Below are 16,924 nucleotides of genomic sequence, written 5' to 3'. Positions count from 1 at the left end.
AGCAAAGTCAACAAATATGTAGTTTGTCTCTGGTATTTGGATTAGGACTTTAGACAAATACTGTGATGCACACTAGTTTATATTCAAGTGGCAGTGAAAATCGGATTGTGATGAGTGTGTGCTGCAATTAGATAAGCATTTGTTGATTTATGAAAATTTATATTAAACAAGCTTGTTCACTAGAAATTGTAAGTAAAATCATCAGAAAGTGTTTTGATGCTAAATATAAATGTGCTATTTGTAATTTATACCACATGTATGTGACCTAGACCAGTATTGATATGTGCTCCTTATCTCCAATGCTGCTTGCGTAGATGCAATTGTGTTCAAGAATGACAATTCTATCTACCTATATCTGTGTAATATTACTGGCGACAGTAGGCCTGAAGTTCCTAGGGGCTCGCTTTGTTCTTAGAAGTGCAGCAGTCTGCCTCGGCCCTGACCGCATCCCAAATCCCAGGGCTGGGGACATTTGCATGGAGGGAGCAGATGCCCACACCATTTCCAGCATTCCCTGGACATCTGCCTTCCAGGGTGCCAATAAATTCTCAATGGTGCCTTGCCGTTCCATTTGGGGAGCAGCCAATTCCAGATGAAGAAATATGGAAACGTTAATAAAAAATCATCCTCAGTTTTATAGTTGCTGTTGGGAATCTGGCATTTTGCGCTCTACTTTTTTCAGGACCATATCCTGGCACATGATACAGGCGTAATTTTGCGGTGACATCATCCTGCCAGTCTCGCGCCCTCTTCTGACATCAGCATAAAGCAGGGGTGGACAGAAGAAGCCCAACTCCACTTGCAGCGGAATTTCACAACCTAAGAAAAAGGAGACGACCTCGTGGAGCTGGGCCCCAAATTCTAACTCACCTGCCAGGCGTACGTTGCCACAGTGCCCAACCAGTCCCAGAAATTTCGCAACCCGTAAGTCTTGCGAGCATTTCCTGCCTGTCCCACTTTGTGTTGTATTTTTAAAGAAGGTTAAAGAAACAATGGCACTCGTTGACACAGGTGACCGAATGTCTATAACCTTTTGAACAAGACGTTAGCAAGAACATTTAAAAATAATAGTAGTAGTTTGATGTCGGAGTCTGAATGTAGGTAGCCTCTGAGTGACCTTACCAGAAACACTTTTTTAAAGAGAGAAGTAAAGTTGAGGGGTTGTGACCTGCAACCTGAAGAACAATTGAATTCTGACCTCACCTAGTGTTTACTTACTAGCAATTACGCTTTATGTCCTTGATGGAAGACAGCTGCACCTTAGCAGCAGAATAATTCAGTCTGCATTATATGGTACAACAGGGCCTTAATATTATCATTCAACTTACTGCAAACAATGTCAGGAGAAATCCTCCTGCCGTGGTAATGCCCCCTGACCTCAGCCGATTTTCCACCTACATACTAACATACTACAGCTGGGTTCACTAGCCAAAATAGGGGTGGAAAATAGTCGCAGCAGGCGTCCTCGATTTGCTGGTAAAATTAGAAAAATTTTCATCGTTTTTCTTTCTTCCGAGGCCTGTGCATGGCAGTGCTTTGATGGGCATAGCACAGGCTCTTGCTGCCAGCACCAGTTTTATTTTTTTTTGTCCCCCTCCACCAACCTCTAAACACTCTTGGGCCTAGCGATTGGGCCTTGTAACCAACGTTCTTGCCTGTGAAATGTGGGAAATATGTCAGAGGACTTGGCTCCCTCAACTAGATCCGTAAGAAATCGGGTGAAGGGGGCGGGTTTTATGAGCTAACCACAACTAATACAAGTGGTTGATGATGTTGTAATGATTTTTACAAAAACAAACAAGTATTTTAAAAAGATAGAAATCAAGCCAGTTATTTCCTATTGGTTTCTGCTGACCTTGATAACGTGGCTTTCACCTAAGGAAATTTACAAGTAGCTGCCACTTTAGAGGCAAACGTCCCCAAGTGGCAGCAACTGTCCTCAGGCTATCCTTTATTAGCCCACTCCCTCCCCCACCCACCTCCTCAACCAGGAGAGTTGAGCTTGAAAGGAATAGTCCAGGTTAAGCACAACTCCACTGTAGCAACTAAACATCGCACTCCGGTTTCAGACCCCATGCTACTTATGAACTATGCCACAAATGGTCAGTTAGTTTTAAGAAGTAGTTGCAAGAACAGCATCATTGAGTCTTCTTACATGTATGTTTTTTCTATTTCCCATATAGCAAGAAAAAAACAAAAGATGAACAAGGAAAGGATCCTGAAATATCTGATTGTCGCACACGGGTTGTTGCACCCACATTCTTGTATAATATGAACTTCACAAGACTAGGAAAATGCATTATTATCAATAATAAGAATTTTGATGACAAAACAGGTATTGTATCACTTTCATGATTATCTTCAATCTGTTTTGTAGATGCTGTAACAAACTTACTGAACCGCATAGACTGGCTCAAATCATGAATAACAACTCTCTCACTCACAATGCATTATTATTTGGCCATAAGAATTTTTAAGGACAAGTCATGTACATCGTGAAAACAAGCCTGTCTCTCTGATCATGTATCTTAATCTCTTCTCTCTCCAAAAAAGAATTGCTAGTTGTCTCTTGAACCCATTTTTACTGTACCTTGTCAATGGCTTTTCCTAGTCATTTATTCCACAATTCTGTCACCCTCTGGATGAAGAAGCCTTGCCTGATATTCCTTCTGAATCCTAGGGGGCGATTTCACCAATGGGGATGCATTGGAGGTGGGACTGCTGCTTGTCTGGTCGGTGTCCCGCCACCATCAATTTGTGGCCTACCCACGCTATTTTCCCTTGATTGACCTTGTTAAACCCGCCCAGTGGGCTTAGCAGGCCAGTTAAGGGAAAGCCAGTTACAGAGAACGTCAGCGTATGACATTTCATCTGCCAAAAATTTTTGACAGATGAATTGTCATCATTTGACAGCTCTGTAAAGCTGTTAAGCACTGACATTCTCTGTAGTTTGATGAGTACTTGAATTCAAGACCTCATCAAATCTCTTTCTTTAGCAGAAATTAGATGGTTGTTGCATTGGAGAATGCAACGGCCATCTGTCATCTCTGCTGCGGAGGTGCGAGACTCTCCACATACCCACCGATTGAAGCCTGCAGAAAGAAACAAAGGTAAGTAAACTTTCTCTAACACTTTCCACTTACCTCACATACTCACCTCTCCACACTTGCACACATCACTTACTTCACCGCGCACTTTTGCAACCCCCGCAGACCCACTGCTCGCCTCTGTGGCCCAGGCGGGATTCGCAGCCTTCGGGAAGTCCGCACTTGTGTGGGCAAAATGGGAAAATCCTCTTATCTGCCTGTTAACTACCTACTAACAGGCAGTTAAATGGCTGTAATCCCTTTCCCGCCTCCAAGGAGATGGGACCCGGGACCCGGCGCGGGTCGGCTACCCGCCTCCTGGCAAGATGGCATGGAACCCGCCCCCAAATTCTGCCATTTTCCTGGCAGTCCCGCCTCCATACCCACCTCCCCAGGGCTGGCGAGATTGCGCCCCAAATGTAATTTAAACATGAAGAGAGTAGAAAATTGCCAAAGGACATAGCTGGATTAAACATGTGGGTAGAAAGATGGCAGATGCATTTTAATGTAACAAAAGTGTGAAGTGGTACACTTTTGGATTGAGGAATTGCAGATGGGAATACAATCTAAATGGCGGAAGCACTGTTGTGGCTGGAGGTGGTGGGGGAGGGGGCAAATGAACAACCAGATTTAGGGGTCCAGGTACATAAGGTATTTAAAGCTAGCTCACAGGTGCAAAAAGTGACCAAAACAGCCAACGCCATGCTTGGTTTTATCAGGTGTATCAGTGAGGAAGTACTGCTGCAGTGTACTAATGCTGATCAGACGTCATCTGAAATAATGGGCCCGGAATTTGCGGTCATCAGTGAATCGCAGGCATTCCCTGCTGGTCCCGAAGTGCGCTTCGAACAAAGATCTCGCAATCCCTGTGTTGAGAACTCCAGGTTTTCCGACCTACAATTCAATTCAACAAAACTTAATAGGCATCCCCTTGTGTGAACTGCTGTGATGTAAACAGACTGTCGAAGCAAGTAGTCAAAAGGCAGAATTCTCACAGACGGCGAACAAGGAAGTGAGTAAGCACTTAAAATTCTAACTTTTTTAAATAGTTAAAGGGTTCTCGCATTGGGGCAAAGGCAAGCCTCAAAGAAAAGTGGATAAACTGCCAAAAAAAATTAGAAACTTTTTTTGAAAAGTTTCTTAAAAAGATTAATTTTTATTAAAATGGACAAATTTCACACTGCACAACATTAAAATTAGTTTTCCAGGCCCTTGCCATTTGTTTAGCAGTAATAACACTGTTAAAACCCCAGTTACAGCTAATCCCTTTGGGTCCAACTTTTCGTGGAGAATTTAACAGCGCACTTACTGCGGAAGAGCCAAAGTTTTCATCAGTTTCAATGATTTGTGAGATTTCACTGATTGCCCGCTCTGTGGGATGCGGGGAGTTCACAACACAGCCAGCTTCAGAGCTGCCATTGACAGACCGCAACTTCGGGAATTCTGCATGCGCCTGTTTGCCGTCATCCTGACCACAAATTCCGGGCCATTAGATTCAGTCTTGACACCCCAAGAAAGTTATAATAGTAACCTGGAGAAAGTCCAGCACCAAATCGCTAAAATGATACCTGGAGTGGAGGATTTAGCCAGGATGAGAGGCTGGATAAAGATAGATTCATTTCCTCATTTCTAGGGAATATAAAGAGTGAACCAACTGAGGTGTTTAAAATAATGAAGAGATTTGACATGATAGATGCAGATTGACTCTTCCCTTACTGGGGCATTTCAAACTAAACGTCCTAAAAAAAACAATCCAGAAAATATTTTGTCACACAAAAGGTTATGAAAATATGGAATGCACTGTCCTAGAAGGCCATAGATTCAAAATCAATTGATGTATTTTGAAAAGTAGCTTAATATTTGGGGGCGTAAGGGTATTAAGGGATAGGAGAAAGGGCAGCAAATTGAGATTAAAAATATTGGCACCAAAATTCCATGCTGGTTACAGTGAGAGAAGAGAAGGATTTCAGGGTCATTGTATTTAGGTTATGACTAGAACCTTGCCTTGTAGCCCAATAGGGCGTTAAGGTAAAGTGAATCATAATATCCTATTCCTGGTGACCATGCTTGGCTGAGTTGCCTGCAGCCATGGCAATGATTTGTGTGGTTGGGTCTTCTAGCTGCTGTACAGAAACAGGTAGAAGGTCTCCTGCTAATCCCTGGCGCAAAAACTCCAAGTAAGAATAGGATCTTGCCTGCAGGGCTGCTGTCTGTCCTGCTCTGATCCTCCAATTAAAGAGGAGGGGGGCACAGAAAGCCTTGCTTTTTCTGGATGCCCCACCAGGGAAAACGACAGGAAAATGAGGCGGAGGGAAGGATGCACCTACTGCAGGCACTGGCACTCTACCTTCCTCTGCAGCGCTGCACTGGAAGTTCTGAGCCTACCTGAAGACAACAGAGACTTGGGCTGCGATTTTTGCCAGCATTCAGGGGGGCGGGTTTGGAGGCGGGTCAAAGGGTAAAATCGTTTTGATTGACGGCGGGTTGCGATCCTGCCGTCAACCCACCTCCAAACAATTTTCCCCAAGGGTCGGGTCCCCGATTTGCTCATTGGACCCGACACCTAGCGGCGGGAAGAGGATTAAAGGCAATTACCTGCCTATTAACAGGTAGTTGCTATTAGTTGACAGGCTATTTTTGAATTTTGCCACTTCTGCTTCGGGTTTCCCGACGCCCGGACACCACGCCAGGTAAGTGTGGTCTGTTGTGAGTCTGGTGTAATATTTCTGGATTGATGACAGCTGCAGAAGTGGTGTGAAGGATACAATGTTGCACTGGTGAGTCTCAGAGGTAAGAAAATGTTGGGAAATGCATTTTTAATACAGTTACACATTTCTTTAGGTTACAAGTTTTGAAATCCATGTCCAGTGCCACCTCATTGGGAGAACCTGTCCCTCCACTAACATCGCTTCTGTCACCTCACCGGCAGCTGCCATCTATTTCAGCCTATGGAGGGAGTCATTGGAGAGTCTGGGTGTAAGAGGTCACCTTTGTGCAGTGATTGTCAGAGTTTGCAGCACCTCAATGCTGTCAAACACTGAGAAATCAGCTGCCAAAATAAAATTGTACATGGTCCCTTTAAGAAAACCGGCAGATGACACGTCATCAAATGACGTCATCTGACCGCCTTCCTCTTAATTGGCCGGCAAGCCCGCAGGGCGGGCTTAACGAGGTCAATCAACGTAATATCACGTCTGTGGGCCAGATGCAGCTGGGGGCGAGACTGGAAGCAGGGAACCACCTGACCTGCACCCAACCCACCTCCATTGATAAAATCGCGGCCTTGGTATCTCTGGTCTCCACTGCTATTTCCAGTCATTAACAGCTTGGAATGAAAAGTTCCCCATTTGCTAATGAAGGGAAAATCCATTGCATAGTTTCTGGAATAGCATGAGAAGAGAGTCATGGTTTGGTATCGGCAGATTCACACTTGCCTAAATAAATGATGCAAAGTTTGTACCTCCAGGCTCTTTTCGGTCATGCTTTTTAAGCCGTGGAGCAACTTTTATTGTAAATTAACAGCATGCATATACAAACCAACATCTGTGTGCTGGAATCCTGGACTGAGTCCTCAGTGGCACCTTTTCTACCTATCTATTGATAATGGTCCAGAACTTCGGGTCTCCACGGGTGAGTACGCACAGGGTACTCACCCGTAGGCCCAATGGAAGTGCCGGTTTCCTGCATGCACTGCGCATGCGCGGGAAACCGGCACTTCTGTTCCCCTGAAAGAAGGGGTTCAGAGTTCGAACGCGTGCGCAGGAGAGGCTGCGCGTGCGCATCGAACTTCCGTTTTTTTTTGCAGGTTTTTCCGGGAGGGTAAGTCTCCAGAAGTTACACATTTAAAAAGCAGTCGTAAGGCCTGCTTTTTACAAGGTAAGTGGTGAATTAATTAAAATTAAAACATTTTTTCCACAGGTTTATTATTTTTAAATACTTTAAAGAAAGGTAAGTTTAATTTTAGCTCTGTTAGAAATTTTTTTAAAAATTTCAAAAATTTAAGTTACTGTTTAAAATAGTTATTTCATGTAATTTGTAGTTTATTTTAAAAATGTGATTTTTTTTTAAATTTATTTGAAGATTTAGTGCCATTTTGGGGCCGTAGTATTTATAAGTTTTGACAGCCCTTCCTGTCAAACTTATGAATGGAGCATTCCCTGCTCCGATTGGCTCCCCATGGCCCACGTGATCCCAGGGGATGCATCGAACTAACTGCACCCCTGGGATACGCAAGCACTGCGCGCCGGCAGTTGGAGCAGGCCCAGGATCGGAATTCCACGGGCCCACAGCTCAACGGCCGGCGCGCAAGGTAAGTGCAGGTCGGGGGTTTACACCCGCGGGAAGCCCCCGACCCGAATTTCTGGGCCAGCAACTTTAAGGGCCTTAAAATGAACACATCCCCCAAGGTACCACAATAATGAAAACGGCTTTGATTCTACCGTGGGATAGCAACAAGACCCCAACAACACACAATTTATGAACTAAAAGTGGTTGGATGATCAAAACAAAATTTAATATTTGTGTTCAAAAAATTTATAATAAAATAAATCCCCAGAAATCAAGACTTAAACAAGTTATCTCAACTCCTTGACTTGCATTACTCCCAGCATAAGCACAGTCATGCCAAGAAACATGGATGCATCAATTCACCCCTCACAGGCACCATGAAGTCAAACTGTCCAATAGCTTCATAAAATATACATGTGTACGCTTTTGAGAATTCAATTAATATAAACATTTTAAATGAACGTAACTCTTTACTCCAACCTGGCCATGTGGAGGCAAGGCACTGTTTCTCCAGAAATATAGCTGATTCCTTATATTTGTTTTCCTAAGTCATGCCCCTTTCCCCAGACTACACTTCCTCAAAGGCACAGGTTAGTAAAACCATACACATTATTGGCAACAACCTTTAAATTCAGTAGTGAACTATTTTGCTGACTGAAGTAACTCTGAAAAGGGACTAACTGTTCTGGCCATATATTGTTTTTTTCCAGAAATGAATGTGCGTAACGGCACTGACATTGATGCTGGCAATCTTTTCAGGTGTTTTAACTCTTTGGGTTTCAACGTTGTTGTTTTAAATGACCAGACTTGTTCTCAGATGGAGAAGATACTGCAAGATGGTGAGTAAGTGTTCAAATCAAATGGTTTAGTTTAATTAAACTGTGATCTCTCGTCCCATGTTTATCTTTTTTGAAATGATGCAATGTTCTGTAACTACTGTTGGACATTAAACATGTCATTTCACAAATATCACATTGATATTCCAGTCTATTTTAGAATCCTTGCCAAGATTTCATTCCCTGGCTGTGTTTTCTTAGAAGTCACTAGCCTTCAGTCAAAATGAACAGTTTGGATTTAGATCTGTGCACATTAGATAAAGAATAATACACTAAATAGAACCTTTAAGGGATAAGTTGGATAGGAATATGGATGTTCGAGCAATGGCAGATGTGCTCACCGAGCAACTCACTGAGATAATGTAATTTGCACTGAAATGCACCATAATGTCACTCTTGCATGAAGTCACCTTTGATGAAACTGATACATATTTTTCTGGCCCTTCACCTTCCCCAAACAAAAATAAAATTGTTTGCCAAATACTTTTTCCTAAAGACTGTGGCCTTGTAAACGGTGATAAATTGGCTAATCTCAGCTGGGCACAAATGGAGGGACTGAAAATGGGCTCCACTTCCCAGGGCTAAGGAGGGGGGGAAAATTGGCAAATGTTCTGATCACAATGTATAAATCCCTTTTCGAAAAGTGCAGGTATGTTGGATGAGGACAGGAGTTCAGCTGTGATGCCCATCTGTTGATGCGCACTGTCTAGTCATACACATGAAGAATGGCCACTAGGTTAAAGTACCTAATGGTTACTGATGCCCATAGAAGTCTACCCCAGCATGAGTCAGGGCTGTCAGGTAAGGAGGGGAAAGTAAAAGAGAAAAAAAATGGTGACATCATCAGCTGGAAAATTGGCTTGGAGAATTAACTGAAAATGAAGGAACAGTGAAGTTGAACTAGCTACATGCATTATAAAATGTTACAGTTGTTGAAAGATCTTGTGTACTCATAGCATAATTTTTTTTGAGATGGCACGCATTGTAACAAAGTCATTTATGTAACATAAAATTAACCAAAAGATATGGGGAATAAAGTAACAATTAAACATTGAACATATCTCCTTGTACTTTAGCTTAAAAGAAGCATTTTGGGAATAATAATACAGGCAGAACGTCCCGAATCCAGCAACCGAGGCCGAGCCGGTTTTGGGGTTTCCCCGGACTTCAGAATGTGTTTCTGATGTCCGAAGTCCGGAAATGCCCGAGCCCAGGTTGCGATATTTCCGGACTTCGGACATCAGAAACACGTGCAGAGTCCGGAAATGCCTGGGCCCAGGTTGCGCTTTCGGTAAGTCTCCCTCAGGGTGTCCGGATTCCGGAACATTTTACAGATTCCAGACCCCTGCCATCAATCGTCCCAGAGTCCGGATTACAGAACATTCTGGAACTCCGTATTTGGGATGCTCAACCTGTAGTGGTTATGGTACAGGTAGACTATCCTTTATCCGAAAACCTCGGGACCAGCCGAGTTTCGGATAAAGGAGAATTTCGGATTTCGGAAGGTGGGTCGGCGGGGGTCCGCGGGGGGTCGTGCGCACGACTTACGCTGACGCTCAGCGTAAGTCAGTCGGGGTCGGCGGGGCCGGCGGTTGTCGGGGCTGGCGGGGTCGGCGGTTGTCGGGGTCCGCGGGGGGACCGGCGGTTGTCGGGGCTGGCGGGGTCGGCGGTTGTCGGGGCCGGCGGGGCCCGCGGGGGGGTCGGCGGTTGTCGGGGCCGGCGGGGCCCGCGGGGGGGTCGGCGGTTGTCGGGGCCGGCGGGGTCCGCGGGGGGGTCGGCGGTTGTCGGGGCCGGCGGGGTCGGCGGTTGTCGGGGCCGGCGGGGTCCGCGGGGGGGTCGGCGGTTGTCGGGGCCGGGGGGGTCGGCGGGGGGTCGTGTGCACGACTTACCCTTTATCCGAACTTCCGAAACCGGAACCCTCTAAAAACCGAAGGTTTTTTCGTTCGTACGCACGACTTACGCTGAACGAAAAAACCTTCGGTTTTTAGAGGGTTTCGGTTTTCGGGAGTCCGGATAAAGGGTAGTCTACCTGTACTATGAAGCTCATCATTGTCTGCAAATGTCTGGCATGATGGTCTACCAAAGGATGTAGCAGGTGTCCTATCCTTGTCCTTGGTGAAATCAGAAGGACAATCGGGTACCGTAGCACTTATGACAGAACTGTTTTGGCATGTCTGGCATGTGGTGTTGGGAATGATATACAAATGCTTTTGCTGTTGTAATTGTGGGTAATTCCGCAGTCACTGATCAATGGGACGGATCGATGCCACGGATCGATGCCGCGGATCGATGGGACCGATCGATGTCGCTGATCGATGTGACTGATCGATATGACCGATCGCACAGGAAGACCTTTTTATCCAAAGAGAAAATGTCCTTTGGAGTGTCACAATTTTGTATTTAAATATTGTTACTTTTTTTTTTTAGTTTCTCAGGAAAATCACAGCAACAGTGCATGTTTTGCATGCATCCTTTTAAGCCATGGTGATGAAGGCATGATCTACGGCACAGATGGAGCAATGCCTCTAAAGACACTCACCTCTCTCTTTCGAGGGGATATGTGCAAGACTCTTGTGGGGAAACCAAAACTCTTTTTCATTCAGGTAACCTGATCATCCATGAGCTTGCTCTAATAATGGCCTTGCTGGTAAAATGTGCACGGATTGAGTTAAAGAAGCTTTTTACCCATCTAAAAGAAAGCCAGGTATGCCATGTGTTCTTTTCACAAGGAGGAGATTTTCCCTCTCCTGTACCTGTGGAATTCCCCAGATGCAGGATAGAGGAGAAAGGGGTGGAATCAGCACTGCTCACAATTTCTTGGGACTTCCCCAGGATCCAAAATTGGCCCTGTACCTGTCGTAGGTGCGTTGCAATGAAGCAGGTGGGGACATTCCAAGACAACCTCAACTTGCTATAACTCTGCACACTAAGCACCCTATTGGAGGGGTGTTTCCCCTATACTTTATGCTATAATTTAAACCTAGTGTGTTCGCATTTCTTTTTAATATTTCGGCAATTAAATTTAAACATGCTTGTTGATGGAAAAACAGTTTTCTATCTAGTAAAATGAGTATTGCATTAGTGCCAGCAGAATAGAAAACGGCTTACTTTGTAGTACCTAACTCCACAGCTGAATGACGGGATGTGTGTTCTTGAATAGCTCTCTGCTCTGCTGAAATACATTCCTCTGAACAAAAGTACGATCTTTTCATTGTGCACTAGGTGAATATTTGATAGAGTATTGGTTAAGAACTCAGCAAAAGGTTGAACTTTCTTATCTTAGGCCTTGAAATTATGCTCAGCAAAGATTAGCATGTTAACACTTAATGCGTTCCTATACAATTATAACAGCAAAGGAATTTTATATAAATACTAAAGGGTAGAGTTTCCGCTTTGGGTGCAAATTGCACCCGTTTTGAAAAGTGTTTCCCATCCCCCCTCCCCCAAGTTTCCGCTCAAACTCATTTGCATATTGCCAAATGCAAAATCTGCCATGAGCCAACGCAGTCGCGTAGCATTTTAAAACATTAAAAAAATAAAAAAAAATATTGCTTTAAAAATATTCCTTGATATATTTAAGAGTGGTAACTTGGCAAAGTTTGCTTACTACAGGTTGATCACCCAAAAAAAGCATTTTAAATCACATTGGCCCAGAAATTCGGGTCTCCACGGGTGAGTATGCGCTGGGTACTCACCCGTAGGCCCAACAAAAGTGCCGGTTTCGCACATGCACGGGAAACTGGAACTTCCGTTCCCTTAAAGGAAGGGGTTCAGAGGTCGAACGCGTACGCCAGAGAGGCAGCGCGTGCGCCTGGAACTTAAGTTTTTTTTGCAGGTTTCTCCGGGAGGGTAAGTCTCCAGCAGCTACGCTTTTAAAAAGCAGGCACAAGGCCTGCTTTTAACAAGGTAAGTGGTGAATTAATTAATAAAACATTTTTTCCACAGGTTTATTATTTTTAAATACTTTCAAGAAAGGTAAGGTTATTTTTAGCCCCATTAGAAAATGTAATTAATTTTTTCAAAAATTTAAATTATTGTTTAAAATAGTTATTTTATGTAATTTATAGTTATTTTAAAACTGTGATCTTTTTAAAAAAAAAAAAAAAAATTATTTGAAGTTTTAGTTATGTTTTGGGGCTTATAATATTTATAGTTTTGACAGCTCTTCCTGTCAATGTTATGAATGGGCATTTCCCTGCTACCATTGGCTCTCCATGGCCCACGTGATCCCAGGGGACGCTTCAAACTAACTGCACCCCTGGGATACGCAAGCACTGCGCGCCGGCAGTTGGAGGAGGCCCAGGATTGGAATCCCACGTGGGCCCACAGCACAACGGCCGGCGCGCTGGGTAAGTGCAGGTCTGAGGCATGCACCCGCGGGAAGCCCCCGACCCGAATTTCTGGGCCAATGTCAATACACCACCTGTGAGTAACCCAATGACTGAAAATGACTTTTTTTTTAAAGTACAAAACTATTTTCTAGTTAGATTGGGGTACAATAATCAGTTCCTTAGTAAAAAAAATTTTTAATTTCATTCAAAAACCTTTCAAAACATACCTGTTAGTTTCTTTGTGCCCAAAAGTTCCAGCTTAATTTTTGGAGCCTCCTTGAAGGCCCGTAAACGAGCGCAATAAGCGGAAATTCCCAATGGCAGCATGGCTAATTTTGTACATGGGGCCTGCATCTAGCACGATGTTTTTTAAAACTAGCGCAAAAGATCGTGGAAACTCGAGTTGCGCTGAACGCAATTTGCGCCTGAAATTTCAAGATCTTTTGCGCCAGTTATGCTGATATCGGATGAGCGGCACCAAAAAAAACAACGCAATTGAGTGGAAACTCCAGGCCTATAAGTGTTTTTATGCCAATCTTTACACAGTGTAATTTCAAGTCCTTCGTGCCTTGTTCAATTGCATTACGATGCATTTCATGTATACTTCTAAACACTGTTTTTTCCTGGCTTGCTTCAGGCTTGTAGAGGTTCAGAATTTGACAAAGGGGTACAGACCGATTCAGGTCCTACCGGTGATGTAGAAACTGATGCAAATCCTCGATACAAAATCCCAGTAGAAGCTGATTTCTTATATGCCTATTCCACTGTACCAGGTAGTGCAAAAATTAAAGTTCTGATGCTTAAGATTTTCATGTGTAATCAATGAATTAAAATATATTTGAGTCTTTAAAAAATAGCAATAACCTTTACTGCATTATCCTTCACAGTATATTTTGACTTGATGGTGAATTGGTGATTACACTACAAATAGCTATAATGCAATCTTTGTCTTGCCTTGATTAGTTTAGTTACTACTTGTAGTTATAATGGTACAAGTATCAGACTCCTAAAGTAGTAGACATGAATTTCAATTGCAGTCTTGGCTGATACTTGAGCTTCTAATTCAGGCACTGCTTTGTCCATTTTCAATGGGTCAACTGTAGTATGAAGAGAAAACTAATTGAAGAATTTTTTCCTTCCATTGTTCATACAGTGTCAGTCAGTGGCTCAGTTGGCAGCACACTCACCTCTGAGTCATGAAGGTCGTGGGTTCAAGTCCCACAGCAGGACTTGAGCGCAAAAAATCTAGGCTGACACTCCAGTGCAGTATCGAGGGAGTGCTGCACTGTCGGAGGTGCCCATTTTTGGATGAGACGTTAAACCGAGGCCTCGGCTGCCCCCTCAGACATAAAAGAGCAGGGGAGTTACCCCGGTGTCCTGGCCAATATTTATCCCTCAATAAACATAACAATAACAGATTAACTGGTCATTATCACATTGCTGTTTGCGGGAACTTGCTGTGCGCAAATTGGCAGCCGCATTTCCTACATTACAACAGCGACTACACTTCCAGTGGGCATGAAAGGCGCTATATAAATGCAAGTCTTTTTTTTCTTTTCATGCAATCTGGCAAGTTTACTGAAGAGCATCTTGGAAAAGTATGGGTGATGAATTGCCCCTCCCTCCTAACTTGAGGGTAGGGCAGATGTCCAGAGCTACCTGTAGAGAGTGAAAATGAGGGGCAATTAACAAAACAAGTTCATTACCAAAAGAATTTGGTACATTTTTTATTTTATATAAAACTAAATTTAAAACGTTTCGGCCTTCTAATCATCCAATGAAAACTATATTAATCCTAATAATACACTTTTAAGTTGGTGCTGTTTATATGACTATCGTAAGAACTTGTTTTGTTAATTGTCCCTCAAAATGAAGGTCCAAGCTATTGTTTGAGCTATTGTGCCCTTGCTCGACACATGTTTGCGAATTATAAAATGCCATGTCTGTCGTTGCAGGCTACTACTCGTGGCGGAATCCAGGCAAGGGTTCTTGGTTTGCACAGGCGCTATGCAATGCCTTCAAAGAATATGGTAAAGAATTTGAGATAATGCAGATCCTAACCAGAGTCAACTATATGGTGGCCATGCACTTTGAGTCTTGGTCTGAAGATCCACGATTCAGTGAGAAGAAACAGATACCCTGCATTGTCTCCATGCTGACAAAAGAACTTTACTTTAAACAGAAATAAAGCACAACATCTCAGTTTACATTTCAGGGAAATTTTTGAATTGTAAAGCTTAAGTTGCTCTTTAGGTCATAACTCGAGTGAAAATTTAGAATTGAGCTGAAGCAACTAGCAGGATTCAGGAAAAACGTTTGCTATCTCCGTAACTGATCAGTTATTTTTTTTTCTTGTGTTTCATACGCTGGAGCATAAAAAGATGATGAACTATCTGCTCTGATATTGTCTGGATCAGTTCTCAATGTAGCTTCTAAATGGCTACATCGTAAAACTGCAAAACGCAAAGTATGACTGGCATGGATTGGTCTCCCAAATCAGTTATGACTTCTCGCTTAAGGAACCATTTACAAAGCTAGTTTTTACGACCTGGGCAGTGTGAATTTCGGTACGGTTTGCATGATGAGCTGTGAATTTTAAACTTAAAAAAATATATTTTAATCAAATATACTTGGTTTATGTTTCTAAATGAACTGTTGGGATAGGGTCTGTTTCTTAAATACTTCATATTCATTTCAAATTTACACTTTTTTAGCAAATGCCATTTATTTTCAGTCTTTTCTTTTGCTCAGCCAGAAACATCATAATCCATCCTCTACAATAAGCAAAGAATGCAGTATTTCTTACACTATTTACGTAACCAAAGTTGATGTACTTTTTTAAAGTTATTTTGTCAAAATCTTGTATGACAATCTTGGTTGATTGACTGCTTCCTATAAGTTATGCAAATTAATTTGTTTAAAATGAACATGCTTTTCACTGAGTTTGAGCACTTTTTAATGGATTTTTTCCTGCATTTCGCAACATGTTGATGGATATCAAATATGGAATGGAAACTGATTTTCACAAACTTTAGCCTGTTGTTCTTGGAACTGTTGGTTTCCTATTGTGACATGGGCAAGGAATGCATGTATACACATTGGGTGTCCTGTGTAACATTCTCCTCTCGGAGAACACCACCAAACACAGACTAGCTGCTCTTTTATCTCACAGCTGCTCGTCGGATGTTGCTAGTGCAGAACGGCACGCCTAATTTGCTTACATAACAGTCAATTCACTTCAAAAATAATTCATTGTGCGAAGAATTTGTTTTTTATTCATTGATGGGATGTGGGCATCGCTGGCTGGCTAGGCCTGCATTTAGTGCCCATCCCTAATTGCCCTTGAGAAGATGGTGGTGAGCCGCCGCCTTGAACCGCTGCAGTCCATATGGTGTAGGTACACCCACAATGCTGTTAGGAAGGGAGTTCCAGGATTTTGGCCCAGCGACAGCGAAGGAACGGCGATACAGGTCCAAGTCAGGATGGTGTGTGGCTTGGAGGGGAACTTGTGGTGATGTTCCCATGCGTCTGCTGCCCTTGTCCTTCTAAGTGGTAGAGGTCGCGGGTTTGGAAGGTGCTTTTGAAGGAGCTTTGGCGAGTTGCTGCAGTGCATCTTGTAGATGGTACACACTGCAGCCACAGTGCGCCGGTGGTGGAGGGAGTGCCAATCAAGCGGGCTGCTTTATCCTGAATAAAGGCCATTTTGACTTGATATGGTAGTATATAAGTATTATTAATAGCTAGGAAATGCATGACAGGAAGTATAAATTACCCCAGTAAAGGCAACCAATAACCGATGGATAACATGGGGCTAGATTTCCCAGCCATGCATATTTAATGGTCAGAATAACTAAGTCTGTAATCATGACCTTAAAGTTGTGCACCTGACCTGACCACTTTAAATACAATGAATAATTTCACTCCGCGAGATCAAAGCTATGAGTGCTGCTGTTGTATTGGGACCTGATTGACACAATCTGAGCACACTGCTTCTAATGCTCAGCTCGAATCTTTCTTGTAAATCTTAATAGGGAAGCCAATTTTCCCAAGTGTTCCATGTCGTTGCTAAGAGAATGGAGATATTATAATGAAAAAAGCTCAAATAACAGCTGTGCAATTTTAAGTGTGCTAACGTTCCCTTCCATTGACGGTTCTGGCAGTGATATTTCCATCTCTTTCTCCAGAGATAGCCTGTATTGTTAGGTTAACCAGAAACATTAGACATCTACTGAATTTCAAGCTGTGATTGATTCATATTTGTCAATATTTACATTGTTTTAAAAATAATTGTGCTTCATTATTTTTTTTAATTGAAGGCTAGCAGAATTAAGGAATTCATGGGTCTTCGGCCATGTAAATCTCCTTTTTCTAATGTAGAGACTTT

At 43.0% G+C, this 16,924-nt stretch overlaps 1 protein-coding gene across 4 annotated transcripts in view; it reads left to right on the top strand.

Moving 5' to 3' along the window:
- Positions 1–15,483, top strand: part of casp7 (caspase 7, apoptosis-related cysteine peptidase) — a 57,407-nt gene extending 41,924 nt beyond the window's left edge. For 3 of the 4 annotated variants that reach the window (XM_085994465.1, XM_085994464.1, XM_085994466.1), the window contains exons 3-7: positions 2,184–2,335; positions 8,084–8,212; positions 10,637–10,812; positions 13,178–13,316; positions 14,496–15,483. In XM_085994465.1, coding sequence (XP_085850591.1) covers positions 2,184–2,335; positions 8,084–8,212; positions 10,637–10,812; positions 13,178–13,316; positions 14,496–14,728 — 829 coding nt within the window. In that variant the 3' untranslated portion in view covers positions 14,729–15,483. The remainder of the gene's footprint in view (positions 1–2,183; positions 2,336–8,083; positions 8,213–10,636; positions 10,813–13,177; positions 13,317–14,495) is intronic. The other variant, XM_085994467.1, reaches the window with a different exon arrangement.
- The last annotated feature ends 1,441 nt before the right edge of the window (positions 15,484–16,924 follow it).

This window comes from Somniosus microcephalus, chromosome 8 (assembly GCF_052327205.1).
Source record: "Somniosus microcephalus isolate GS21.2 chromosome 8, FLI_Smic_1.0, whole genome shotgun sequence".
Lineage (NCBI taxonomy): Eukaryota > Metazoa > Chordata > Chondrichthyes > Squaliformes > Somniosidae > Somniosus > Somniosus microcephalus.
Note: the sequence above shows the minus strand (reverse complement) of the source record. Positions and strands in the feature narration are given on the sequence as shown.